At 41.6% G+C, this 15613-nt stretch overlaps 2 protein-coding genes across 2 annotated transcripts in view; one reads left to right on the top strand and one right to left on the bottom strand.

The window, feature by feature from the left end:
• The window catches only part of LOC132228726 (cytochrome P450 4V2-like), a 234889-nt gene that overhangs the window by 136542 nt on the left and 82734 nt on the right, over window positions 1–15613 (top strand). The gene's annotated exons all lie outside the window — the stretch shown is intronic.
• The window catches only part of LOC132228717 (protein FAM149A-like), a 31914-nt gene continuing 21797 nt past the window's right edge, over window positions 5497–15613 (bottom strand). Inside the window, 5 exon segments of the mRNA XM_059685617.1 lie at window positions 5497–5793; window positions 6717–6845; window positions 10785–10905; window positions 13543–13752; window positions 14296–14399. Of these exon segments, the coding sequence (XP_059541600.1) occupies window positions 5680–5793; window positions 6717–6845; window positions 10785–10905; window positions 13543–13752; window positions 14296–14399 (678 nt within the window). The 3' untranslated portion in view covers window positions 5497–5679.

Below are 15613 nucleotides of genomic sequence, written 5' to 3'. Positions count from 1 at the left end.
ACGCCATCTTTGGGGAGAAAAAAAGTTTAGTTCTCTGCATCTAGACTAATGTCTGGGAGGAAAAACACTGGTCAACCTTATGGGATGTCCATGGAGAAGAAGAACTTACATTCTGTATTTTATTTACTTTGATATTATATCATCTAAGACTTTTAAATATATTTTCTCTAATATCTTTAAGTAAATTTTATCTCTCTAAAAGTCTATCACAGCTATGAACCCATGGGAGTTGTCTATGTCTGACTCTCTGCTCATCTCTGTGGACAAAACAAGGACTATATAACCACTATCGAAGTGGAGAAGGGGGAGGGCGGAGTGCTTCAGGCAGCAGCCAACATGAGCAGGAAGTGCTCCAAAGCAGAGAAGGGTTTGATGGGTTCAAGAAAGTGTGTAGGGGACTCCTGCTTGGAGGACAGGGTGGCTGAAAGTCACAAGAAAATGTTCACAAGTAGCATGAACCAGCTTGAATAGACCCTGACTCCCAGTGTTAGAAATTGTATCTTTATTTTGAAGGCAATTTGTGGGTGAGAAAGAGTGCACCGAGTATTTTTTGAAAAGGGACAATAAAATAAAAGTCTTGCCTCTTTGTTTCCTGACTCATCATTCTCATCCTATTTGTTCCCTGATAGGAGCCAGTGCCCCGAAATTTCAGACTAAACTAGTCAGATGGCCAAGCATGAGAGAAACCCATGGCGACACCTTTCTCTCGTGGCTACCAAGGTCACAGTGTTGCGCCTTCGAATGTCCACCCTGAAACATAATGAATCTCTGTGTAGGGAGCATGGCATTGCCAAGGTGAAGACGATCTACCTATATTTGTCACCACTTAGTCAGCTTCATGGCACTCATCCCGCTGAGTAGGAAGTGGTCCCCTAACTTTGTCTCTTGAAGATTCTTTCTATATTAAAGGACAAACCACTTGGAAGATTTTTGCTCCTCTCCCCTGCTTGAAATACATGCCTTTGAAAGTTAGTCATGGGCCAGAAATAAGTTATAAACCACAGCAAAGCTTTGTAAATGATAACATTTTGATTTCCTTAAAATTTCTGTCACTTGGAATGATTCCTAATATGGAAAATATGTTTAATTTAGATTAAAAAAATAAATGCTGGCTAAACATAAAACTATATTATTCACATGCTTATACATAGCAAATTATCAGAATAATAAGACACTATCATGAATTGTTGAATCACTAAGATCAGGTAAAGTGCACTTTATGTAAAAAGTACAGTTTTATGGACAAGCATCATCAGTTCTATGTGACTACCTCCCAGGTCATACAATATAACATGAAATCATACTGTATGTACTCTTTTGCATCTTCTTAAACTCAACATTATTCCTGTGAGATGACTCTGTGTTATGATGTGTAGTATTTTTCATAACTGTGTACTATTCCATTGTTTGACTATACTACAACCTATGAGCCATTTTATGACCAACAAGTGGCCCGGTGCACAAAATTTGTGCACAAAGGGGGCAGGGTCCCTCAGCCCAGCCTGCACCCTCTCCAATCGGGGACCCCTTGGGGGATGTCTGACTGCCGTTTTAGGTCTGATCCCTATGTACTGCTGGCTCCTATCCACTCACCTGCCTGCTTGCCTGATCGTTCCTAACTGCCTCTGCCTGCCTGCCTGATTGTCCCCAACCCCTCTGCTGCCTGCTTGATCGCCCCTAACTGCCTCTGCCTGCCTGCCTGCCTGATCACCCCTAACTGCATTCCCCTGTAGGCCTGATCTCACCCCCAAGTGCCCTCCCCTGCTGGCCAATTTAGTTCTGAGTGGTCAGTTTCTATGCCAGTCGGCATCAAAAGCTCCACCTCCTAGGCAGCCATTGACTCCTCACAGTGCACCCAGATTTGGTTCTGATTGGTTGGTTTCTATGCCAGTCAGTGTCTCCAGTCTTATCTCTGGGCCTGAGCAGAGAGGCAGAGCTGATCAGCAGCCCCCTGGAGGCCTGGAGAGAAACAGAGGCTGGCAAAGCCAGGAAAGAAAGAGAGAGGCAATGGCTGATCGACAGCTGCCACAGAGGCTGCAGATCAGGCCCTGCCTCTCTCTCCGGGCCTCATCCATAGCCTCTTCACCAATCAGTGCTGGGTCACCACAGCAACCCAGCACTGACTGCAGGACTGACTTCCAGTGTTCAGGCGAGTCTTCGGACGGTCATATGGACCCTGGGTTTTTATATATCAGGATGGTTGTTTCAGATGTCATATATACAGGGAATTTCAAAATAATGTATGCACGCTTTGACAGCTGATAGCTTAATTTTGAAAATGAAATGTATTTTAATAAACTCTGCCATTAAAATTAATGAGTATACATTTTTTGGGCTATATATATCTTATTAATTCTGTTTCTATGGAGAATCCTGACTACTATAATCATCTCATTAAATGGATTCCTATTATTTGATGTTTTGAGGCTATTATAAGTAGTATTTTTATATTTTATTATCTTATTGTTGGTATGTAGAAATGCAAATGCATTTTATGTTGACCTTGTTTTCAATGAGCTTGCTAAAATCACATACTGATTTTTAAGTCTATCTGTAGATTATTTTGGATTATCTACACAATGATGGTTATTGTGAAGAATGAATTTTTTTCTTTTCTCTCAATTTTTAAGACCTTCTATATTTTAATCTGGCCCAATCAAGCTGGCTAGGACGTCCTGTATAACTTTGGTGGCTAGCAGAATCTTTTTGCATTGCTTCTGCTCTCAGTGGGTATAGTTGAATATTTTACCTTCAAGTGTGAAGTTTGCGGAAGGGTTTTTTCCTCGAAATACCCATAAGCCAATGATAGTTATTCCCTTCTATTCCTAGGTTACTAGGAAATTTTATTATGAATGATTTTTTTCAAAGACTTTGTCTCTGTTTACTGAGAATATCATATGTTTGTTTTCTTTGACATCATTTGTTCATTGATTGTTTTTCACATGGTAGACCAAACTTGAATGCCTTACATAGATCTAATTTGGATGGCATTTATTACCCATTCATACCTGATGGATTTGATTTGCCACTATCTTGCTTAGGGGTCTGTCATCTGTGTTCAGAGATGAGATTCATCTCTTTGTTTTCTATACCCTTATCAGTTTTTGTATGAAGGTTATGCTAAAAGCCTTATAAAATAACTTCCTATTATCTTGAAAAATTTTTATATGGGAGTTATTGATGCCACAAAAACAATATGTTGGTAAGTTAATAGCGCCAGATGCTTTCCGACTTGGAAGCAAAGGTAAGAAAGAGACCATGTGCTTGATTGTCGGAGAAAAAATAAAATAAATCCTTAGAATTAGAGAAACATCTCTCTTGATGCACCCTCATTCCCTTCTACAGAAATGAAAAAGGGACTCTGACCGTCAGTAATAATTGTCACAAGTTTCTGAGAAGAGCCTACACTGACTAGTATTTGGTGAAACATCAAGAGCGCGGAGTGAACGCAAATTCAGAGCCCAGTTCCATCTCCTAACCTCACTCTCGTGTGCCCAACAAACTAGCTGACATCTCCACTCAGCATGCTGTAGTCAACCTCTCCAAAACAATTCATCAAAACTCCTCAAGTTCCCTCTTTCAGCATCACCCACAGAATCCTAGGTATCAGCCTTCACTCCTTTCTCTCTCACATACCCCAGGGTGTTCCTCCCAATTCAGTGGCTCATGCCTCCTCCAGGAAGGTTCTCTGCCCCTTTGCCCACCTGCATATCCAACCAGGTGGCCCCGCTCGTCACTCCCACAGCCCTTTCCATCTCCCCATTAGCCTGAATGTCCCTTCAGGCTCGGACCAAAATGTCTTTGGTGTTTGAATCTCTGCCTTTAGCGCAGAACTAGGCACAGAGTGAGCAGTTAGTACATGATAATTTATTAATAAACAAACTTGGGTGTCTAATTCTGCTTGACCATCTATGTCAGAGATCGTCAAACTTTTTAAAGAGGGGGCCAGTTCACTGTCCCTCAGACATTCCACACATGCACACTGCGGGCCACGGATAGGCAGAGGCGGCAAAAACACCCAGTGGGCCGGATAAATGTTTTTGGCCGGCCGCATGTGGCCCGCGGGCCGTAGTTTGAGGACCCCTGATCTATGATTCTGTTAAAAGCAATACTTGATAATGTAGCGTGGCTGTCTCTTAGACAAAGAACTATTGTCACTGACCATGATAGCGAACAGCACTAGGGAATGTATAAGAAAAAAAGCAATGGCAAGGTACAGCAGCCTGGAGCTATTAAGCATTGGAGAAAAATCTCAAAGGGCTAAAGGATCTTTGACATGACTCTGCTACAGAACCATAGAAGGGTGAGGCAAGCACTGACAAACCTGTGTTGTTCCAATGCTTAAATTTTGCTAAATTTATTTTAAAATTATAATATATGAAGTGTTTCCCTTAAAAAGGGCAATTATCCTTTACATGTCCGATGATCTGTAATACAAATGGTCATAATTTCTACTATGAACATTTACAGCAAACAATATCTTTCTGGCATCTACCTAGGTCCTTTCCATACATTTTTCCAGTAATTATTTTATCAGCCAGCAGGTTATAAAAAAAAGAAACGGAGGCCCAGAGAGAGATTCAGACAACCCAAAGATTGCTCGGCTGGTAGGGGCAGAGCCAGAATGGAAATGAAGCATTTGAGCCCAGCCAGCGTGGCTCAGTGGTTGAGCATCGACCTATGAACCAGGAAGTCATGGTTTGATTACCATTCAGGACATATTCCCAGCTTGTGGGCTCAATCCCCAGTGTGGGGCATGATCAGTGATTCTCTCATCATCGATGTTTCTCTCTCTCTCTCCTTCTCTCTCTGAAATCAATAAAAAGGTCTTAAAAAAAGAAAAAGAAACCTTGATTCCAGGGTTTCATGACAATGCCATGTGGCCTCCCTGAATAAAAATGTTGGTCATAACTGAAGCATGTGTGTGACACAGGACAAGCACTACTTGGTTCCCTTAGGAGCTAGTGTCCACATATTTAGACTCCCGTAATGTTCTTTTCCAAATGTCATCTTGCCTATGATGATTTGACCATGTGCTTTATTTTTCTCTACCCTTGACTGTGTTTGAATGATTTCACAAATTTGATATTATCCTGTCATACATATAAGCAGTAGCAATGGTGTGTTTGTGATTAGAGGCAGTTAAAGATGAAAAAGTATTTTGCAACAATAAAAGTTCATTTTGATCTATCTTTTGCTTTTGAAAAAAAATATTGGTCATAGTTTGAAAATTAAAACATCATTGGCTTGAATTCAGATGAGAAACTTTATTCATCGAAGAGCAGACTCATCTGTAAAACTCTACATAAATAATTAGAATGTATGTATTAATTTTATTAAGCATTGCTATCATTAGATCTTCAAAGAGAACCTAAGATTAGGGTTACATTTAGGAGAAAAGAATGAACCTGCACAGCTGAAGGAGACACTAATTTCCCATAGGACTCACAAGGCAGCCTTTTCCCTTTTTTTTGAGGGTGAGATCTTAAGTTGATTAAAAAACATTTGGGCATTTTCCTCTTTACAACCACAGCTTGCCTTTGCAGTTTTGGTCTTTATAGAGGTTTCTGAGGTCTGGTTTAGACCACAAACCCTTGGTATTTCCTCTGACGGGGTCCACAACTGTCCCATCCAGGGAGCAATCTTCAGCTTCTTTTCCAAAACTTACAATTTCACACATTACATCATTTTATTTATCCATGGAGAACACTGACCTGTCAGCAAACCTTGACCTGCCCAGGTGTGACCAGCAAACTCCATCAGAGTCAATGAACCTTTTCGAGGGGTGTCTGACTGTTAGAAGAAAAATAAAGGATGAGTTTTAGGATGAGTTAGAAGGATGAGTTCTATTGTTTCAGATACTTTTTTCCTTGTTTGACATTTAGTTAAAAGTATATATTTTTTACATTCAATATTATTTTGTGTAGATTTCAGGTGTACAGCATAGTGGTTTGATAATCATATACTCTACAAAGTGTTTCCCTGATACTTCCAGTCCCCACCTGGCACCATCAAAAGATGTTACAATATTATTGACTAGATTCCCTATGCTGTACTTACAACCCCATGACTATTCTGTAACTACCAATCTGTACTTCTCAATCCCCCTCAACTCTAGCAACCATCAACCTGTTCTCTATACCTATGGGCCTGTTTCTATTTTGCTTATTTATTTTGTTATTTAGATTCCACATGTAAGTGAAATTATATGATATTTGTCTATCTCTGACTTATTTCCATGCTGTGACAAATGGTAAAATTTCATTCTTTTTTATGACGAATATTCCATTGTATGTATGTATGTGTATATGGCACAAATTCTTTATCCACTTGTCTATTGATGGGCACTTGAGTTGGATATTTTTTCAATATGTTTTTATTGTTTTTAGAGAGACAGGAAAGGACAGGGAGAGAAACATCGATCAGCTGTCTCCTGCACATCCCTTTCTGGGGATTGAACCCAGGCATGTGCCCTGACCTGGAATTGAACTAGTGACTTTTTGGTACATGGGACAAGATTCAAACAACTGAGCCATTCCAGCCAGGGCATGGGGTGGATATTTTTAAAAACCAAAGTATAGTTAACACAATGCAGTATACAGATCATGCATATGGAAATGTACACTCGATACCTGTATGATCCTATTAGCCAATGTCACCCAAACATTTTAATTAAAACAAAAATAAAAGCAAAGTATAGTTAACAGAGAACCTACTCGGAACGTATGGGTTGTGCTGGGCCTTGAAAACTGTTCCACAGTCAGAGATCTTTCTCGAAGAGGTGATCGTTCTACACTATCGGGTATTGCACTTAAAACATGGTTCTGTGCATGCCTTCCTCTGTACTAAATGAGAGATAATATGTTATTGTTTAAATAAAATTCAAACCTTAAAAAAAAATCTATATATGCTTCACTCCTTTAGTCATTCATTTATTCACTTACTTGAAAACTTATTTATATGTTGGCAAACATAAGATCTACTAAGCATAAATATAAAAATGTTTTAATTATGGAATTGTGTTATTTATTTATTTTTATTTTTATTTTTTTAAATTAAATCTTTATTGTTTAGATTATTACATTTGTTCCTCTTTTTTTCCCCCCCATAACTCCCCTCCTCCCAGTTCCCGCCCCACCCTCCGCCCTCACTCCCCACCCACTGTCCTCATCCATAGGTGCACGATTTTTGTCCAGTCTCTTCCCACATCTCCCACACCCCTTTCCCCCCCAAGAATAGTCAGTCCATTCCCTTTCTATGTCCCAGATTCTATTATAATCAACAGTTCATTCTGTTCATCAGATTATTTATTCACTTGATTCTTAGATTCACTTGTTGATAGATGCATATTTGTTGTTCATAATTTGTATCTTTACCTTTTTCTTCCTCTTCCTCTTCTTAAAGGATACCTTTCAGCATTTCATATAATCCTGGTTTGGTGGTGATGAACTCCTTTAGCTTTTCCTTATCTGTGAAGCTCTTTATCTGACCTTCAATTCTGAATGATAGCTTTGCTGGATAAAGTAATCTTGGTTGTAGGTTCTTGGTATTCATCACTTTGAATATTTCTTGCCACTCTCTTCTGGCCTGCAAAGTTTCTGTTGAGAAATCAGCTGACAGTCGTATGGGTATTCCCTTGTAGGTAACTGAGTTTCTTTCTCTTGCTGTTTTTAAGATTCTCTCTTTATCTTTTGCTCTTGGCATTTTAATTATGATGTGTCTTGGTGTGGTCCTCTTTGGATTCCTTTTGTTTGGGGTTCTCCGCGCTTCTTGGACCTGTAAGTCCATTTCTTTCACCAGGTGGGGGAAGTTTTCTGTCATTATTTCTTCAAATAGGTTTTCAATATCTTGCTCTCTCTCATCTTCTGGCACCCCTATAATTCTGATGTTGGTACGCTTGAAGCTGTCCCAGAGGCTCCTTACACTATCCTCGCATTTTTGGATTCTTTTTTCATTTTGCTTTTCCGGTTGGGTGTTTTTTGCTTCCTCGCATTTCAAATCATTGACTTGATTCTTGCGCTCCTCTGGTCTGCTGTCGGGCGTCTGTGTAATATTCGTTATTTCAGTCCGTGTGTGCTTAATTTCTAGTTGGTTCCCCAATATAAGATCGAGGGTCTTATTAGTTTTCGTGTAGATCTCATTAAGTTTATCGGCAGCTTCTAAACAGTTCTTGAGAGACCTTAAAAGTGTGGTTCTGAACTCTATATCTTCCATTGACAATTTTGTCCTGTTTCTTTGTCTCCGCATTTTGTTATGCTTCCTTGGTGCACCCCCTAGTGGTCTTTGTTCGCAGTCTTATAGTTAAATCTTGATTGTTGTAGCTAATTCCAGGGAGGGTTTGACCTCCAGGCCAAGTGGCTATGAGAATCAGCTGTGTCAGCAGTGAGAGAACTTCTGTCCTCTAGGGAGGTGCTAATCTAGCCTTTGCCTGAGGCTATCTGACAAATGCCTCTGTGCAGGGCTTGGGCGGGGCGGGTCGCACAGGATCAACAGGGTGGGCCGGAGAGAGCAGTTATGGCGGCTCTCAGTCCTGTCCTCAGGGGCTCTGCCTCTCTGAGTCCCAGCACCCGCTGCAAAGCTGGGAGAGAAAGCTGCACTCGCTCTGACCGAAGCCAGACAGTCCCGCTTCTCCCGTTTGAGTCTGGGTCCCTAAAGACTCGCCCGGATCTGGAGCTCAGAGTCTGCGACTCCCTCCCGATTGAAAACGCCAACCGCGCCCTCCGCCACCAGCCCGCTCCGCGCACTCTGCACCTCAGAATTTGACTTCAGCACTGCGCCTCCTCTGAGTGTCCTTGTGCGTTTCTCTTTCTTCCTAGTTGTAGGACTTCCACTCAGCCAGCGTTCCTGTGGTTCTGGGTGATGTCCCTTCCGTTTTTTGGTTTCACTTTTGAAGTAGTTGTTTAAAGCAGCAAACTCCGGCGTTAACCTATGCCGCCATCTTGGTTCTCCGGAATTGTGTTATTTAACCTAATAAAATAGTAATGTCCTAATTGGTAAATATGGGTTTAAAACCTTTACTACATGCAATTCTATAATTCTATAATAAAAATGTAGTTCTGCAGTTGTGAAGCATCTGAGTCTTTTTAAGGTGATATTTGCCTTCTTTTGTGATTTCACGCTCAGCCTCAATAGTCTAAGCTTAAATATTAAAGCGTTGCCACTCTGACCTCCTGGGAATGGGTCCATGGCTATGCCCAGGGAGGCACAGGGAATGCAAGAGAAAACACTGCCTCAGCGTTTGTTCTCTCCCTAAGCTTTATGTTGCCACAACCTGGATGCTTCTGTGTTCTACAAAATAGACACAAGCTACTTGTGTCATAGCAGAGCGTGTGGTCATTATGAAATATGGTTGTGCCTGTTACCAGCAGCACAGCTTCCCCAGACCTTTCCCAATTGCAGGGCTGAGCTGAGCTTGGCTGAAGAAGGGACTGCTTCTACATGGCAGTAAACATAGGAAAGTTAGCGGGAAAAATGAGAGCTGATAAAAATGGCAGGGGCATGTGACTGAGCTCCTCATTTATGCCAGTCGTTATTTAACATCTTTACATTCATTGAATCCGTATACTAGTAACAATTTTTTGAGGTAGCAATTATTATTGCCCTTTTATAGATGACAAAATTGAGGCTCAGAGAGAGTCCTTTAGACCAAATCACACAGAGACTGGGTGGCAGGATTCCAACACACATCTGCCTGTCTCTTACCTCACCTTCATGCTATTTTCTGCACACCATCCTGACCATCAGGTATGTTGCCGGGAGCCGGTCCATCCTTGCTGTTTCAAGGGACCTGGCATATATGGCATACGGTTCTTAATATGTTTGCTCACCTTCTTGGCACTGTGTTTTAACCAAAGTCACCTCTCCGAGAAAGGTTGAATCCCCAGGTAGGGATTTTCCCCTGAAGTTAGGGAGGGAATAAAACCCCTCAACTAAGTGCCAGGCGGGTAATTAATCCCTTTAACTACGAACAATCATGCTTAAACTACATAATCTTTTCTCCCTGGAATGGAGATAAGAAACGCCCTAACCTTTGTAATAGAGATTGATAGGATTGAATCAACTGGTATAAATACAATTGTAACAAGACAGAAACACTCAGAACTTAGAACAGAATCAAGAAGACAGAACCTACACGGAGCCTAGAGACAGAAGAACTTCGCTGGAGAGAGCATGCCGGAGGATCCTGGAGAGGGACTGGCCTCGGAGCCTAGAGACAGAGCCTAGCGGGAGAACATGGCAAGGGATCCTGGACTGAACCTGACTACAGAGATTGGCAGGAGAACCTGACTGGAACCTGGACACTGAACCTGACTGGAGAGCCTGGACAGAACCTGGCTGGAGAACCTAGCGAGGGAACATGGCTACAGAACCTCGCTGGAGATCCGAAGCAGAACCTCTCTGGAGATCCAGACCAGAACTTGGCTGGAGATCTGGGCTAGAGATCCTGGCTAGGCTGCTGATCAACTGAACGCTGTCTCCGTGTCCTTCCTTCTTCGCCGACTCCGTCCACGCCTTTGGGGACCCCTGGACCCGCTGGGGTTGGACCCCGGCAGTATGTCCCGGACACCTGAACGCCCTCATTTAGCTTAAGCCATGTTTTTATTTCACAAAATAGTGAACAAACCCTGCCAGCCCTGTAAATTCTCACAAGCCACTTATTTTCAGGAAACAGATTATGGAGACATTTTATGTTAATGATTTCACTGCAAAGTACCAAGATTATATGTTGTTTGTTTGTTTGTTTGTTTGAACGGTGCACTTTGATATAATGGAATCTGTCTTACAGAGACAGGCCGAGATCCTGGAACTGCCACCTTCTGCTCAGCAGGCTCGGGGCCTATGGGGGGTAACCTGCTCCGTGCGGTGTGGACTGGTGGGGAGGACATGTGGTCCATGCCAGTTTGCCTGTGAACACAACAACACGTAACTGAGCATCCGGGAGTCAAGACAGAGGACAGACCTTACACAGCTCCTGATGTGAGCTCTTCATCACAGTCTGCCTTCCAAGAGAAATGAGCTGAGTTCAGGGAGACAAATGTGGGGCGGGGCCTGGCACCAGCTAGCTCTGTCACCTTCTCCTGAGCAATCGCCGTCAGCCTGTATTGACTGAGTTACCAGCTATTCTAGCCACAGGGCAGAACAGAGAGGTAATGGAACATCTAGTTCTGACCTTACGGAATTTACACATTATTGAAAACACATAAATAATTAGAGTACAATGCAATGCAATTTATATAACAACATGTTATGGCACATGGTTCTGAATATAAGCACTGTAGAAATTTAGGGAATAGAGTGATCAATAAAAGAACAAAATTAAGCCCACCTGGCAGGGCTCGGTGGTTGAGCGTCCACCTATGAACCAGGAGGTCACAGTTCGATTCCCAGTCAGAGCACATGCCTAGGTTGCGGGCGGGATCCCCAGTCGGGGGCGTGCAGTAGGCAGCCGATCAATGATTATCTCTCATCATTGATGTTTCTATCTCTCTCTCCCTTTCCCTTCCTCACTGAAATCAATAAAAATATATTTTTTAAAAGAAGAACAAAATTAATTATAAATGTGCAGGGGCTAGATTCAGAAAACCACAAAACTTTATGAATCATCATAAAAATGGGGAGGCAAATATGTTTTCTAATGGGCAAACTAAATATCATTAAAATGTCAATTATTCCTACATTTTCAACAAATTTAATGCTATGAAGTCCAATGTGGAGCTTTTTAAAAAAATTGAAAATATTGTATAGTTCTTTGTCAGTATAGGAGAGTAAATTTTCAGAAAAAAACAAAAGAATAATGATGATAGGAGGCTTTCCATCAGATACTAAAATGAAAAATAAATTCCCTGACTCATGCACAAGGCTACAGATGGCTATTCTAGAAACAGTTTACAATTCATTTATTCATGAATAATAAAGTTGTGAAAATTAATATAGGACCGTTTTTGACTTATCAAGTTTTAAAATACACATACTACCCAAAGTTTTGCAGCTGAATGAAAAAGATAGTCTCCTGTCTTATCAGTGAGCCTATTAATTGGTAGAACCATTCTGGGACAAACTTTGAAAAAATGTTCAAGGGCCTTAAAAATATCTACAACCTTTAACCTGATGTCTTTAGCTCTAGGACTACATCACCAGGAAGCAATTTGAAGACATCCTTATTTAGATTTACATACAATGACACTGCATATTACAATAATGAACATATAGACAAAAAAACCTCAATAATAAAGAAATAATAAATTACACATACCCACATGATTACATTCTAATCATTAAAATTGTGATTTTGAAAATATCTAATAATATGGAAAATATGAATAATGTTAAGTAATAATCAATAAAAAATATATAAAAAAAGAAAAGTATGTAAAAAGTACTACATTCTACCATAGTAAGATCATGTTAGTATAAGAAAAAAAGGTAAACATTGGTTTTTGACAGGACAAAATAATCTTACTCTTTTAATGTGTAAATCACGGGTAAAAAAAGGTACATAAGTTTCACAGTATATTTTTGGAATATTAAAATTCCATAGGTTTGGAATAGTTGGAAATAGAGTATAAAAGGGCCTTGAGCATGGCAATATTGGAAAACACGTCTACAGAAAGGGAGGGGCCTGAAGTAAAAGGGAATGTACAGTTGGAAGTGTCCAAACTCACTTTCATAGGAAATAGGAAAGGTTTTGATAGTGGAGCCCAGGCAGGCTGGGAGGAAGAGGAGTGAACCAGTCACGTGCTCTTGGCCCGGGTGTGGGTGAGGAATGGGTCCCAGGCAATCTCAGTGAGAACACAGGAGGGAGAAGGGTCCTGAAAGAATTAACAGGACAGACCCTCCTAGAACTGGGAATTTCAGCTCCAAACTGTGCAAGACACACTGACCTGTGAAAAAGCTGGAAGTGGCGCTATGAACCCATCTTGAAAGAGTCCAATTCCTGGCTAAGCACTGGCCAGTGCTTCCACCACCCACCTCCCGCAGGGGGACCTTTACTTTTTATTTTGTTAAAATATGTTTTTATTGATTTGTAGAGATAGAGGAAGGGAGAGAGAGAGCAAAACATCGATGCATCAAAATGATCTGCTGCCTCCTGCATGCCTCCCCGCTGGGGATCAGCCTGAAATAAGAGCATGTGCCCTGACTGGGAATCAAACCTGCGACCTCTTGGTATATGGGTCGATGCTCAACCACTGAGTCACACTGGCCAGGTGCAGGGGGACCTGTACTAACTCCCTCCCTTGCTGCAGAAAGCCTGTGGCATGATGGTCCAGGTAGGGTCCCCAAAGCGAGACAACACAATGGGGGTGCCAATAAGTTGTAAATACAGCTAAGAATCGCTGTAAATACTGCTGAAACAAAATTCATGCCAAATATTCAAATGTTAAATATTCAACTCATATCAATATTCAAATGCATAAACAACTTAGAAAAGTGTCCACATAAGTTTGACAGAAGATGCTTTGTCTAGAATAATCCATGAGCCCTAAGTGACAAGGGCCTCTGTCCTCGGTGACTTTTGTTTACCATGAGAGAAGCAGGACTTACAGTCTTGTTCCCCTAAGCACCTCCTCACTGTCCACATTGGGGGTTTTCATTCTCTGTGAGTCCGAAGGGAGAGAAGGCAGCCTCCTGTGTACCGGTGTTTTCTTTGCAGGAGTCTGTAGTCGGCAGGAGTCTGAGATTCGTCCCAGACGGTGGTGGGCCGCAGAAAGGCTACTAGCCCCAACACTCAGTGATTTGTCCTCTTGTTCATTCCTGGGGAAGGGAAATCAAGTTAATTACAATAGAGAGAAAAGATCTAAGTTTCTTATTGTTTATGATCAAACATTATAGCCCATAAGATTAAGAATTCCTGCATTCCCTTTTTCTTTTTTTAAATATAATTTTATTGATTTCAGAGAGGAAGGGAGATGGAGAGAGAGAGAGAGAGAGAGAGAGAGAGAGAGAAACACCAATGATGAGAGAGAATCATTGATCAACTGCCTCCTGCACATTCCCTAATGGGAACGGAGCCCACAACCTGGGCAATGTGCCTTGACCGGGAATAGAACTGTCACCTCTTGGTTCATAGGTCAACGCTCAATCACTGAACCATGCTGTCTGGGCCCCTTTTTCTTATCTGCCCCATCCTAACAGTAATCCTTCTGTGGTCGGTATTTGAATAGCATGTTTCTATCCTCACACACTGGCCGTGACCTGCCCTGAGTGTGATTCTCATTCTCTCACATCCTCCACAGTCCGGGTGTTCATGTGTGTGCAGCACAGGGAGGAGGCTGGGTGGTTATTTCTCATTTGTACTGAGTTCTGTCTGCAAAATAGGTCGGTCTCGGCTGAAGTGGTTTTGCTTGAATTGTCATCACACCATTCAAATCACTATAAAAATTGTTGGAGAAGCGATGGATCTGAGGAAAGTAAAAACAATCAAAATTAAAAAGCATCCATAGCCACTGACACCATGACTGCCTGCTAGGAATCCACAGGAAGCAACGGCACCTTCAGACTGGCTAATGGGAGGAACATTCCATGAAGAAACCAGAGTTTGTAAAGAGGTGGGGAGCGAAATTAACAAGGAACAGCTTAATTCCCCAAGGCTTATCACAGTGAGGACACATGCCCACACTTGGGCCTGGAGCGACAAGGGTTGCTGCCTGGAGAAGTGCCACCAACACACTGTGAGCTGGCAGCCGGGAGAAAAGCAACACCACACCTCATGTTCTCTAACCTCTGAGCGCCCACAGCGGACAGGTTCTGGGCAAGACAGCCAGGGGACGCAGCCTCCAGGGCACCCCAGGGGGAGGCAGGTGCAGAGAGCACCAGGAGAAGCAGAGCAAAGGGGTCCCAGCTCCCGACCGGTCAGCTTGCTCTGGACCTCCCCTCCCTTGTCCTTCACAGCTTCCCCCTCTGCTTCCTGGGAGCAGCATGGTACCTGGAAAACTCCAAGCCCCAGAGCCAAAGACTTAAATTTAAATCCCAGTTCTAACTGCTTCCTGGTTGGTGATCATGGGAAGATTACTGTGGAGTTTTAATTTCCTGATTTCTAAATTGGGAATAATGACACTTACTTCATAGAATTATTATGGGAATGACATTAGACAACATTGGTGAAAGCATGAATTAAGGGCTCAATAATCAATTCTTTATTCCAAATCCTTAATATGTCCAACTAGGATTCAAAATAATATTTAGACCTAGAGGAACCGGGTATCTGACACTAGAATTCTATTCTGGGTCAAGAATAGAACTAGCAACTACAATAACATTTTCCTCATGTTGGATAAATGTACAAAGAAATGTTAGAAGAATAAATGAAGACCTATTGCAATTACCACTAGAATACTTTGGCTATTTCAAATAAGTTCTATTAGTATTTATTTGTACTTTTACCTGTGTTGTCCATGCATTTTCTTTCAGCATTTATCCAGAAAAGAACATCAAAATAGATGTAGAAAATATTTCTTAATACTATTAAAAACCACCAAATATCTGTCAATAATTGCTTAGATATCATCAGGCAAAATAAATAAACTTGAGAAATGGGAACATTTGCGCAATGTTCCTATTTCTCAAGTTTATTTCTTCTGCCTGATGTTTAACGGTTCCATGTTGTTATCCACTG

This window comes from Myotis daubentonii, chromosome 2, assembly GCF_963259705.1.
Source record: "Myotis daubentonii chromosome 2, mMyoDau2.1, whole genome shotgun sequence".
In the NCBI taxonomy this organism is placed as follows: Eukaryota; Metazoa; Chordata; class Mammalia; order Chiroptera; family Vespertilionidae; genus Myotis; species Myotis daubentonii.
The sequence above is the reverse complement of the archived record's forward strand: the minus strand, read 5'-3'. Positions and strand labels throughout refer to the sequence as shown.